The 13,699-nt window shown below is 36.5% G+C and overlaps 1 protein-coding gene across 3 annotated transcripts; it reads right to left on the bottom strand.

The window, feature by feature from the left end:
* Positions 1-8,457: 8,457 nt before the first annotated feature.
* On the bottom strand, positions 8,458-12,970 carry LOC115986795. 3 transcript variants are annotated; one of them, XR_004090883.1, is made up of 6 exons: positions 12,665-12,968; positions 10,427-12,549; positions 9,675-9,876; positions 9,377-9,576; positions 9,135-9,298; positions 8,458-8,638 (listed from the first exon to the last, which is right to left on the bottom strand). XR_004090883.1 is itself a non-coding variant. In XM_031110105.1 (5 exons), the coding sequence occupies exons 2-5, from the start codon at positions 12,495-12,497 to the stop codon at positions 9,261-9,263; spliced, it is 2,511 nt and encodes an 836-aa protein (XP_030965965.1). In that variant the 5' UTR covers positions 12,498-12,549; positions 12,665-12,968; the 3' UTR covers positions 8,977-9,260. The 3 variants fall into 3 exon arrangements, 1 of the variants encoding a protein (XP_030965965.1); XM_031110105.1 differs by lacking the exon at positions 8,458-8,638 and having other exon boundaries at positions 8,977-9,298; XR_004090884.1 differs by lacking the exons at positions 8,458-8,638; positions 9,135-9,298 and having other exon boundaries at positions 9,484-9,576; positions 10,422-12,549; positions 12,665-12,970.
* Between the last annotated feature and the right edge of the window lie 729 nt (positions 12,971-13,699).

Genomic DNA, 13,699 nt, shown 5'->3' with positions numbered 1-13,699 from the left:
GGTAAAACTCTAAAGCTCAAGGTCGGTTTAGGGCCTAACCAGACTTAATTTGACTTGAGGAAGGTTTTCATGGAAAATATAACTCTTTTATGAGCTGAATAGAATTATTTTTGGAAAATAAAGGCCCTAGGACGTGTGTACGCATGCCCCAACCCAACGTATGAAGCTTCATGCATACACATACATATACGGCTATGTGTATGCATGCTAGGGTTCCAAAAGATATGAAAGGCAAGTTTTTTGCATTAAAAACTAAGGTATGGAATGAATCCCCATTTTCTCAATATAAACAGCCATACATGATACCTTTTCAAAACACACAAAAAATCCTACAGGAAAACCTAAGATTCATTAGAAGTGAATCAAAGAGGGAGTTTTTCACAAAACATTCTGAAGTCAATTTTCTTTTGATTGGGACCTTTTTTGATCTTGATCTTTGAGTTTTGAAGTTTACTAATCAATTTTGTTTGGTTGTGAATAGATTTCATTGAGGGGATGGTCAAAATCAAGCCAGAGAGCTTTTGTTTTTGAGATATAAGTTCTAAACTACTTTTTTTTTCATTTCCTTGCTTTTTTTGTTTTAATCTTCCTATTTTCTTTGTTTTTCTTGATTATTTATGTTGTGATATGTCTGCTTAGCTCAGGTTTTCTTTGTTCTATAGTTTAAAGCATGTTAGGTTGTTAGATTTATTGTCTTAAGTTTCTGCTCTGTTTCTTTGTTCTTGTTGTTTCTGGGTTAGGGTTCTAGGCGTGTATTTGTACGCCTGCAGATGCTGTCTGCATGCGTACACATACAACCGGGCTACGCACGCAGGCCTTATGTATACGTATGCGTACTCAAGCCCAGAAACCCTGATTCATCCCCTTTTTGTTTCTGTTTCTTTGTTTCTCTTATTTAACATGCTTTTGCCTTGTCTGGGTTTATGTTTATAAGTCTTTGCTTCTCTGTTTGTGTTTTTATTTGTCCTTCACATGCTAGATTTCCTTTCATTTTATTGCTTTGCCATGAACATGCAAATGACATGACCATGAATTGATGCATAAGTGTTGTGATGCAGTGAGGTAAGTGAGATAAGACATGCATTCACATGAACATACATTTATCTTGTACTTTGATGAAGGATATGAACATGTTTTGGTTGAGTGATATGTTTTGATGTTAGGATGTCTATCACATGTTTGTTTAATCTTACCATGCCTGTGTTTCTGCCTTGATTTGATGTATATATGTTGCTGCCTTGGATGAAATATGAGATGACATATGGTTAGATGCATGTTAGGGATTTTGGATGATTGATGCCAAGTTGTATGCTTAGATGTATGCTAGTGTGTGTGTGTGTGAGTTTAAGATGCAGTATTGAACATGCATTTAATGTGATTAAGACGTAAGACACAATGAGTGGAAGCCGACTCATGGGTCGAGCAATCTTGGGTGCCTAATACCTTCCCAAGCTGTATCTAAACTCCAAACCAATACTCTGGTAGTAAGATCAGTCCTTTCGCGTAAGAGCGCTATATACATGGTTAGGCCATAAAACTAGGTGGCGACTCCATTACCCTTTTCTCTACCCCGGTCCACTCGGCCAAGGCGTACTCCCCTCATTACACCCATAATCCTGCAACACGAGTTTGAATACTGCTACTTGATTAGCACGTTTTTGAAATGTTTTCAAGCCTAAAATTGTATTTTGATGATTTTTAAAAAAAATGTATATTCATGATGAATCATATTCCAAAGAGATAATTAGGATTTTTAAAATAATTAAGTTGAGGATAATCACTTTAAAATCCTATTATCTAGCAGTATTTAAATCTCATCAACTCACTTATATTAATCCCATGCAACAATTTTTTTTTTTTTTTTAAGACAAAGACTCAACCAATCACAAAAATTCATTTAATTTATTTTAATTAGTGACCAATCAAAATTAATTTGCATTAATTATGTGTGATGGGCTCCACCCAATTAATATGAATGCTGACCATTAAAATTTGATCTTGTGATATCTTTTGATCTGACTGTTCAATTGAGAAACCGAATGTACTGTTGTGATCATTGATATCTCAAGATCATTTTTATGATATGTGATGAATGAGTTAGTAGCTAAAATGCGACCATGATTTTTAAATACATAAAATGACCATCTTACCATATTCCAAGATTAAATCATGGATGCAAAAATGGTGTCTATAGTTGTTGGCCAAGTGCAAGTTGCAATGGTAAGAATTTATGATAAGCAATTAGCCTAATGCGAACTAATGATGTGCAATATAGCATGTCCCCAAGCATAAATGGGTAATTTTGATTTAATAAGCAATGGTCGAGAAATAATTTGAAGTCTTTTGATAAGTGATTCAACAAAACCATTTTGAGTATTGTGGCCCCCAAATCTCAATTGCTCTACCTTATTGGGATTGGGCCCTCAATTTATTTTTTTTTCTTAGGGGATGCTTTTAGCCCACAATGGGAGGTCCCCAGAGCAGTTGTTGGTTATGCTTGTTTGGCCCCCAAGGTGGTTCACCAAATCTATTTGTAAGCTTCGGTTGAAAAGTCCTGAAATACTTACACATGGATAAAGTTCATCCTTTGAGCATTTGAATGGTAGGTTTGTCACTTGATGTCAAGAAAGACCCATTTTGATAGCAAGATGATGATGAAGAAACTCTTGGTCCTGAAGTATCATATCTTAGTACAATCAGTGCTTTTGATGTATTTTGCAAATTACACCAACTCGAAGACATTAGAATGGGATTAAGCATATATTATGTTACCTTCGTGGGAGGATTGATTTTGGGATTATTTTATCCAAATGGATCAAATCCACAGTTAGTTAGATATGCTAATGCAGGTTATCTTTCTGATCCACACAAAAGCCAATCACGAACATGATATTTATTTACTTACTTATAGCAACAATGTTATTTCATTGAGATTTGTTTAACAACAATTTATGTTACTTCCTCAAATCATTCTAAGATTATTGCAATTCATGAAGAAAGCCATGAACGTACTTGGTTGAGATCAATAATTTAACATATTCGTGAAAAATGTGGATTATCATTGATCAAAAATAACTCAACGATATTATACGAAAATAATACTGCTTGTTTCACTTAAATTAGAGGAGACTATATCAAAGGTGACAAAACCAAGCACATTGCACCAAAATTCTTTTATAATGTGAGCTCTACAAGAGCGGTGATATTGACGTCAAGCAAATACGATCATGTGATAATTTGACCAATATAATCACTAAGTCATTCCCAACTGCGACTTTTAAGAAGATAGTGCACAACATTGGCATGTGCCGACTTAAGGATATTTTTATCATGAATAGTGAAAGCTCTATGTACTCATAAGAGGGGTAAATTTTCTAAAGGATATGTGCTGCTTGTACTCTTTTTTTTCCTTTGCTAAAGTTTTTTCCCACAGGATTTTCCTTTGCAAGGTTTTAATAAGGCAATCCAAAAGCACTCAAAGTGATATAAGAATACTGTGCTCTTTTTCCTTAGCCAATTTTTTTTCCCCATAGGGTTTTTCCTTGGCCAGGTTTTAATGAGGCATGTATTATCTTCTTCATCCAAGGAGTGTTATAAATGCTTGAAGTTACATGAGTGTATGATGTTACATTCATAAAGGGATGAAGCTATATTCTTTAATGCATGGCGTTGCATTCTTAAGAGATGATGTTACATTCATAAAGGGATGAAGCTATATTCTTTAATGCATGGCGTTGCATTCTTAAGAGTTCTCTCTCTCTCTCTCTCTCTCTCTCTCTCTCTCTATATATATATATATATATATATATATGAGCTAATTACAAAGGAAAAAGCACACTTGTATTCAAGATCAATGGTAATTACGTTAATGACCACTTAAAGAATAATGTTCATATATTATATTCTCCTTCCATTTCTTTATCTTCTTCATATTCCCTTTTATTTTATAACAAAATAACAAATCAAATGCAACACACAATTACTAATTTTCCATTAGTTTGCGTATATAATCGTGCCAACTCATGATTAATAATATTCGATGTTGTTTGAGAAAGTGAAAGATTGTATACTAATTAACCATTTTTTCTCCATAATTTGAATAACATTAATCTCTACCTTCACATTGTCTTCTTCTCTACATATTTCTATACTTGAAAGCAGTTAACTTCCTCCTTGTTAACTGAAGGGATCAATGGAAACTTCGTAATCATAAACGAAAAGAAAAACCAAGAACTTGAGAAAGTCACATTGCAGGTACTCCAATTACACATCAACGCTACACTGTCACAAATGCATCACACCCCAAAGCAAGTGTGCAGATACAATCAATTGTGTAATTGTTTTGTTGTTTCAGACCCAGCTACACTTGCCAATTGCCAATGCTCTTGTCCTCAATTTAGTCTTTGTGCTCAGTGCTCACTGCCACTTACACTCAGACCTTAAGTTAAAAACCTTCCCATCCCCCATTGCTCCATGATCCCTGGCTGCTCCTTGAGCCCCGCCACATTGTCAACTAAAGTTGTCCACTTATTAAAAAGAGAAGTAAATAACGCATTAAGATAGGTAAATATTCACTCAGTGGTGGATCTACTGGTAGTCTGAAACCAATAAAGTCATTATGCTTTTTTTTCCCTACAAAGTATAAAAGCCACATTAATCATATTTTATTAAAGATAACCCTACAACAACTTTAAAGCAATGAAAATCACTCTATTTTCCATTGGCATTGGATTTGCTTGTTTGCTTCTCATTGTTTTGCCTTTTTCTTGGCTTCTCTTTCCCTTTCCCTATCCCTTTGCAACTTCTCTTGTTATATCCAAACCAACGACACTCACTACACCTTAGAGGCACTTCTCTTCTCAGCCTGTAGGAATTTCAAGGCTCATCAGGATCTCTCCTCCTATTAACCTTATAATTTATGTCAGGTAGGCTCACAAGAATTAGGGGTGCAATACTGGGGTCTCCATTACTTGTGGCCATAGGTCTGGACTATTGGAATTACTTGGTGTATAACAAATGAATGTCATAACGAAGGTTTCCTTCTTCAAACAGCAGCAACTTAGGCCTTTGCCTTACCCTTTTTGTATGCAATTGCAGATAATGTGTGGGTTAACTGGAATACCAGATACATCCCGCCTATAGTAACTGCAACGATGCTGTTCCAAGTAAACCACAAATTGTTCACCTCTGGTATTGACCTCACACTTAGCTCCACCTGACCACGCTTAGCTCCTTGATCTTCTCCAGCTTGTCTTGAATTCTTGGACAAATAGGACCGTCATACTTCATCATTGCATCTCTATTTGTGTAAATTTTGGTCATCAAATACATCCAGATCATCTCCATTGTGGTCAATAGAAGCTTATTCCTTGCATTACCTTTGAGTTAAATATCTCACACAAATCATTCAAAAGCATGCTACATTTTGTGTGAGACTGGAATGCATGCTTACTCCAACTCCATGGAGTAATGGCCATATCTCCATCTTAGATCAAACCCAAACTTGCTTGTTCTGTCCAGCAGCAAACCACATCATATCCTCCAACATTAGACCATTCTGATTTTTATTCAAATTAGCATTTAAGTAACTGACAAAATCTGTCTTGCTTTTGGAACTATTTCATCCAATGCGGCAACAATCCCTACCACATCCAATACTTGATGAATAAATATATAGAGAACGGAAAACATGAGAAAAACAACAAACTTCTCATCTTTTGCTGGTTTGTTGTGAAACACCATCAATGGTCTCTCACAGGTCCAATATCACTTATTAGATTTTCAAGAAACCAATTCCAACTGTCTATAGTTTCACCCTTAGTAACTGCATATGCAATGGGGTAGACTCATCATTCCCATCTATCCCTACTACAGCTAGTATTTGGCCCTTCAACTGACCCCTCAGATGCATGCATAAGGCTAAAATGATTGGCCAACATCCACTCAAGAACCACTTTTTACAAGCTTTTGAGAAAAGGTACATCCTTCCAAAGAAAGGGTGCGGCTCTATAGTGGCCCCAACCTGGGATGCCTCAGCAGTAAGGGAGAGAACCTGGACAAACCATAAACCCAGACGTCTCTGGTTCAACTCCTAGCTGAGGCATTTCATCATTTACCCTAAGTCTGCTCAGGGGTGGTCACACTGGCCCATTCCTTGAGGGGGGTTTCCCGTCAATAAATAAATAATAAAAAAAGCTTGTGAGCTCTACGGTGCCAAGGTCCACAATTCCGCAAAGCTATCTCTAATCCTTGTAAACTGCTAAGCAAAGATTCCTTCAATTAGAAGCCTTGCATACTTCCTAACCCTTGATGGTTTACATAAACTTAACTCCACCTGATGCTCATTTATAACCAGATCCAAAAGTTCTATCAATGGCTGGATTGGCTCTAAATTTCTCTAAATATTTCTTGTCAATCCACTTGTACGACACCCTCATAGTCGCAAAGGCCCTGCTACGTGTATACACATTATAGAGTTTTAACTAGCAAAGACCTCAGCTACTTATTCTAAGAGGCAAATATCTTCCAACTACAACCTTCTACACAGTTAAACTTAACCCTACCTGACTCATTTTTTGCGGTTGTAATCCGATACCCATCTTTAATTTGTATGCTAAGACAGCTTCATTCAAGATCTTATGGTCACTAAAGAGTTTACCAAGTCTAAATTTGAAGATTCTCTAAATCTGTCTGTGGATTGAACTCTTCAAACCTAGGGAGCGTATCCTCATTAGAATCATAGGGTAATTAATGTATCAGAGTGGCCACTATCAAATTTCCTAGTACAGAGCCAAAACTGGTTGGCTGTGCAGATTGGCTGTGGATTGTGAGTTAATTGGCTGTTTGGTCATTTTGTTATGTTGTGGGGTCACATTGTTCATTGTGATATGGATTCACATTTCCTAACTCATCTTCAACCAACTCATCGTAATCAAGGTAATCAAACTCATTGTCACAATCAACATTTTCAGCCCCTACCTGTTCAGACCCACCTCATAAGCCCCTTCATCATTATCCCCACCAGTTTTTTTTTTTTTTTTTTTTTTTGATAATTCAATAGTTGAGGGTGGGAGGTTTGAACCCTGGATGACTTTGTTGGAAACACCCAGGGGTGCCAACCAGTGAGCTACAATGATCTTGACAAGCCTAGTTAACTCTGCATTCTCATCCTCATTAGATTCCTCATACATCTCTACAGTTGATGTGTGTAAATCATCATGCACATTACCACCACCCTCATCGGTTAAATAAGAATGGTTGCACTCTACTTACAATGGTTTCACATCAATTACACCATTCTCAACATATATGTGCATTGTCATATCTACACTTATACTATTGGTCATGTGACTAACATCTCTGATTGTATTCAAACCTCTTCCCATTTGAAAACCTCCTATCAGGAACTAAATACTCGAATTTTATTACATTGTGCACAACAATTTCTTTACACAGTCCCTACCTCAATGACTCATATAAGTGTCACGATCAACATAGTCATACACACTAATTTTCTCTCCCACATACTTCCTCTTATTACCAAGCCGCTTTATACCATGATAAGAAAACCAATAGAAATTGGGGGTTAGTAAATGGGGGACCAGGCAATATAATAGGACATTCATGCTGACCAATCAACTTCAACACATATACAAAGAAAACATAATATTACAAGAATCAAGTAATGGGATTACATGAAGAAACTCATTTTCTAAAATTGAACTTTTAAAAATCTTATGAAAAAAGAAAATTTAGAATAAAAATCCTTAATTTACTTACAAAATACAGAAACTAACACAGATTAATGGATTTCTAAAAGTCAAAACACCGACGATTGAAAACCCCAACAAGATTCGTCAATCCACTCAACTAAGAACGCTCCAAGATCTGAAAATTTTTCCTTCTTCCTTTCCCTCTATCGCACTTGTCTCTTTCCATGAATCAATGGGCGGGAGAAGGTCAATGTTGTTTAAAAAAGGTCAATTGGATTTGGGGGAAATCCCTAATAGGTTCAATAATAGTCAATGGTTTGGTTAATCAAATTTGAGAAAAATGGAGAAAATAAGGAAATAAAACGAAAGAAAGGGGGGGGGGGGGGGTTTAGTGTGATGTCATTTTACCAGCTTATGGGCTATGCAATGTTGTTTTGCCAGCCTCTGGCACGTGCTGGTTTTATTTTCCCCCAAAAAAAAAAAAAAAAAAAACCAGAGCTAGTTAACGGCTAAAATGCGATGAAGCTTAACAGAACGGCCATTTTGACAAGGAGAGGTTAGTGCAACATCGTCTTACCAACTTATGGGTCATCAAGAATGGATGCTACGTTGTTTTGCTAGCCTCTGGCACATGCTGGTGTTTATTTTGTATTTTTTTGTTTCCAAAATTTGATTAAATCTGGGGAAAAAACCTAAACACTGTCATTTATTAGATAATTAATGGCCAAAATGTGACAAAGCTTAAAAGAAGCATTTTGAAATCAAATTAATAGTTAGGGGTACAAAATGCAAAATTTGGAACTTGAGAGACCAATTTAAAAACAACCCCAAGCTTAAGGGGTGAAAAAGTGTATTTTAGCCTAAGTTTTCTCTTACACCTTTTCTTTTGTCCTTAATCCAAGCTCACCTTGGCCACTAAATCACTTCTGCAAAAAACCCAACCCAATCATTTCATCTTATGTGCAAAAGTTAATAAGATAAATAAATAATACATTCATTAAAGAATGAAAAATGAGAAAATTCATCCCATATGTAAGAGTATCATAGGCATTAGTGATATAGCCTAATATTCAAAATCTTATGTGCAAAAAACATCCATCCATCTCTTAGCTTTTTTTCCTCAGGATTTGGGGAAAAAAAGAGCAGGGGTGGGGTAGAATGGGGCTAGGAGGGGTATAAATATGCTCAATTTGTTAACTACATAAGAGCAAAAATGAAAGTAAAATACCCAAATCAAACACCAACTCAAACTAATGAAGCAGAATTGCCAACATTGAACCATGTGAATGCTATTGAGTCCAATTTTTCATTTCTTTTTTATGTTCATGCATTTACTCAGTTACCAAACAGAGCATAGATGACACAACATTTAACCTTCATTCTAAATGACATTATTAATTATACACAATTTTCTAACAATACCTTTCTCCATCTGATCATAGTCAAAATGGTAAATATGTGTCAATGCAGAACACCACCAGATAGATAAGAAGCCTGTTGGATGTCCTCCTACTAGCTTAATTGATTGTTGAACATTTCTATCTTCATCTACTTTGATCCATCAAAGATCTCGTTATCATCAAACCCTGAACATTAACAATATCTTCCACTTAAGAAAAGAAGCTTTTACAGTCATTTTTCAAAATCCAAAAGAGATGAAGTACCTGTGCCCAAGTCTTCGGCATCATCATCAACTAAGGCTCCTAACTGCATCGTGTTAGTGGTGGGTGGATTAAGTGACACCCAATCTGAACTCCCACAGTCCTCAAAGCATACTTCCTTTTCCATTACCCAATCTTCAACAAGACTCATGCAGTCAAATGATATTGGATCCATATAATCCTGTTCTTTGTTCTTATGAACCCTACAAGAAAACAGTTAGCAAAAGAGAAATATCTCTGTTCCCTCCAATTATAAATTAGCATCTACAAATAAAAATAAGATTAACTGGTTTCTACTTACATTTGTCTCAGACGCAAGTTGCACTGAACAAAGAAAAGATCACTAAACCGCTGACGCTCTAGGCAATTCCTTGTTTCATATATATGTTCAAAAGAAATTTGACTTTGCTTATAACTGATAGAACTGCAAGTTTGACTAAGAATACGGACTGCCAAACGTGCCAAGTTTGGGCAACCTCCTCCATACGTAGACCACCATTCAACTTTAGGCAAATAGAAAATTAAAAATAAAAATAAAAATAAAACAAATCAGCTGCATGTGAAATGCACAGGGAAACTAAATAGATCAAACAAATTAAGACAAGAAGATGCAATCATCACCTCAAAACAACATGCATAACATTTGCAGAAAGGCATGTGACCCATTGGATGATGGGACACACCAAATGGGTCAAAAAAAACCAAAAATCTTTCCAAACTCACTAGACAAACGTCTGGAGAATTTTCTTACTATTTAAACATAAGTATATGACAAAATAACAATGAATTAGTCATCTTTGTTAAGATTTTTTCCCATATTTGGTTTCTTAATGGTTAAAAATGCTCCCCACATGCCAACCCAGCATGCTTGCTATATGTATAACCTAAGTATGATGTAAGGTTTCTTGGACATCCATTGAACTAAAACTAGTCATGTGCAAATAATGATCTTATAAGTAAATCAATAAATCAGAAATAACATGCAAATCTATAAAAAAATTATAAATTTAAAAAAATAAATAAATAAATAAAAGAGGAAGAAGAAGACCTCACCAGGCAGCAGAGTGTCTCTACTTCTAATTGCCAAATTCCTCCCCAAATCCCCAACAGCATTCTTGTATGAGTTTATCTCTTTGATGATTTTATCCTGGACTTTAGTATCAGGCACCAATCTCTCTATGCAGTCAAACATCGCAGACATGATCCCATTATGAACACACCCTTTGAGACTATAGAAAAACTTGGGGTTAAGGTAGAAACCAGCAGCATGAAGAGGAGGATGCCGTTGTTGTTCCCACCTGTGAGCTATGATATTCCAGTAGGCCATATAATCCCGTCTCTCAACAAGTTCTCTCTTAATTGCTTCTTTTGCCCGGTACATTCCAGCATAAATGTATCCCATTGCAGCCCTCTTCTCACTACCAACAATTCTCAAAACTCGCAAGAGTGGACTTGTCAAACGGCTAATCAAGATGCATGAAGACCAAAACGAACGATTAGTTACTGTATGTAGCATTGTCAGCCCCCCCGGTTGTTTTGAAAATGGACAGTCCATCCACTCTTGGGAAGTAACCATAGATTGCAGACAAAGTTTAAGTTCAGCCATTTGTTTCAATGTCATAAAGTTTGTTGCAATGGGTGTGAGTCCGGGTTTTACAATGTCATTGCCAAAAGTAAATTTCTTCATCATATTTAAAACCATACTATGCTTGTAGACAAACCTTGTAATAGATCTAGCCTGTTCAATTATTGAATTAATCCACTCAAGTTTCCCAAAATCCTCAAGGATCAGATTTATACAATGAGCCACACAGGGAACCCAATATAGGGTAGGAAATGTATCCATCAACCTTTTTCCAGCAACAATCAATTTTTCTGTGTTATCAGTAATCACTTGCAGAACATGCTCAACTCCAACTTCTTCCACCACTTGTTTAAGCAATTCATATAAAGCATCTGGTGAATAAATGATAGCAGATGCATCCACAGATTTCAGAAACAATGTTCTTTCAGGACAATACACTGTAAAAGTCAGAAACGTTTTACCCTTTTGTGAGTACCTTCGGTTCACCAAAATAGAACAACCCGTTCTCCTCCATGTTCCCATATACTGCTGAACATCATGCTTCACTTCTTCAACTGCACTCTTCAATATCCAACCCCGTAGATCATGGTAGGAAGGCGGTACCACCCCTGTTCCCCCAGAGACAATCGCATCAATCATGGGCTGAAAATAAACCGAGTCCTTCACTGCATCCAGGGATGCCCCAATTTCATATAAAAACCGCCCTATAGCCATCTGAATTTCTTGATTCTTTTTCCTTTCCAGTTCAATGTCATTATTAACAATACCAGCATCCATAGCAACTAAAGAATTTTCACCTCTAAACCTCTTCTTTCTATCCATGCTTGTACCGCCTATCCCAATTTCTTCTTCTTCTTCTTCTTCATCATGATTCACTAACAACTTGGAATTGGGTGTTCCACCGGATTTGCTTCGTGCATGATTAGCAAACACATTGTCTATTTCACAAGGAACCAGGGACGGGCTGCTAAAGTCAATGCCACCATTACTATTAGCACTGGCACTAGGATCAAGTACAGAAGCATTCAAATCTCTCCTCCTCTTCCTCCCATCTACACTCACATTACTTGTAGCAACATCTTCTTCTTGATTTGCCAACAAATCCAAATTGGGTGCACTAATCGACCCAAGAAACGCCCCATCAACAGACTCATTGCCTACTCCTCCACCAGAACAACCCAAATTGGGTGCTTCAATCAACTTAAGAGGCGTATGATCAACACTAGGAGTTGTTGAGATAATGATTTGAGTCTTGTTTTTCTTAGCACCCGAATTCCTAGCATTCAACACCTGTTTCATCAAAAAGCGAACTTCGGAGGGGACTTGGTCGCAAGTGGGGCCATTCCCTTTGCGACCGGCGAGATGTTCTTTGATCCTATGTATCCCACCGCCCTTAAAAAACTTGCCACAATATGTACACTTCTTAAGCTCTTCTTTGACCCCATTGGCATTTTTCTTAACAAAAAGTTGACAATGTTTCCATGCTGGGTCTTGCTTAGTTTGTGAAATTGGCGAGGGTTCTAGTGAATCCAAGCTCATTGATGCTATTCTCAAAGTCTTTTCTTTGGTTATTAATCAAAAGATTGTGAACCTTAGAAACCCAAAAAAAAAAAAAAAAAGTTTAGCTTTTTTAGAATATAGAAAAATAGAAATGAAATAACTAAACAAAAATATTAGAGAGAGAGTGAGAGAAGGAAAGAACTTACATGGGTTTGTTATGTGCGTGATTTTGGAAGAGTGAAGAATCGTAGTGTTTGATCATGAGTTGATGATGATGATGATGATGATGATGGGAGAGAAGAGGAGTAGAGAGAGAGAAAAGAGGGTTTTTGGGAGGGGGGATGGGTTTTCTGTAAAACCGGTTAGGGCAGTTGGGACTTCTAAGGATCAATTCAAATGATTTAAACACTCATTGCCTACGCCGGTTAGATCAGCAAAACCGGGAACCGGACCAGATCGACCAGTTATGAAATGGATTCACCTACCCCACTACGCCGTTTTTGCGATCCTAACCTGAACTTTGGGGGGGGGGGGGGGGGGGGGGGGTTAATCTATGTGTAAACGTACGTAAAGTTCTTTCCTGAAAACTTTAATCTATGTGTAAATGTACGTAAAGTTCTTTCCTGAAAACTTGAATCCCGATCCTTATCCTCCCACATCCCACAAATACTTATACTTATGGAGTGACCATCGCACTAAGAGTGTACGGTTGTCTTTGAATTAGATATTAAAGTCGGCTTTTTTTACTATTTAATCTATTTTATTACTATTCAACTTATTTTTGTTATTATTCATAGGTTTCACTACACTCTTTGGTATTATTTATGGGTCCTACTGTACTATTTCAGCTAACTTTTGCCTTTATTTACAATCGCACTAAGAGTGTACGGTTGTCTTTGAATTAGATATTAAAGTCGGCTTCTTTTTACTATTTAATCTATTTTATTACTATTCAACTTATTTTTGTTATTATTCATAGGTTTCACTACACTCTTTGGTATTATTTATGGGTCCTACTGTACTATTTCAGCTAACTTTTGCCTTTATTTACAGTACTTTCAGCAAAAAAAAATCAGTTTTAACTAAATAATGTATTCCCAAAGATGGTCGAACACGTTGCTTTCTCTATATACAAAAGAGAAATTTACATTTACAAAAGATTTGGCTAAATTAAGAATATCTTCAACTATAGCTTTATTGCTCCAGTGAGTGGATAAGCTTGAATTTTGCAAAGGCTCTAT

The sequence above is a fragment of the Quercus lobata genome, chromosome 4, assembly GCF_001633185.2.
Source record: "Quercus lobata isolate SW786 chromosome 4, ValleyOak3.0 Primary Assembly, whole genome shotgun sequence".
NCBI lineage: Eukaryota > Viridiplantae > Streptophyta > Magnoliopsida > Fagales > Fagaceae > Quercus > Quercus lobata.
Note: the sequence above shows the minus strand (reverse complement) of the source record. Positions and strands in the feature narration are given on the sequence as shown.

What these genes read in the sequence shown, in the direction of transcription:
- LOC115986795 (XM_031110105.1), bottom strand. Translation starts at nt 12,497, where the DNA reads ATGAGCTTGGATTCACTAGAACCCTCGCCAATTTCACAAACTAAGCAA. An exon ending in TAGAGACACTCTGCTGCCTG is followed by an intron (nt 9,877 to 10,426) that starts GTGAGGTCTTCT and finishes ATTTGCCTAAAG; the next exon opens with TTGAATGGTGGTCTACGTAT. An exon ending in TGCCGAAGACTTGGGCACAG is followed by an intron (nt 9,299 to 9,376) that starts GTACTTCATCTC and finishes GTTAATGTTCAG; the next exon opens with GGTTTGATGATAACGAGATC.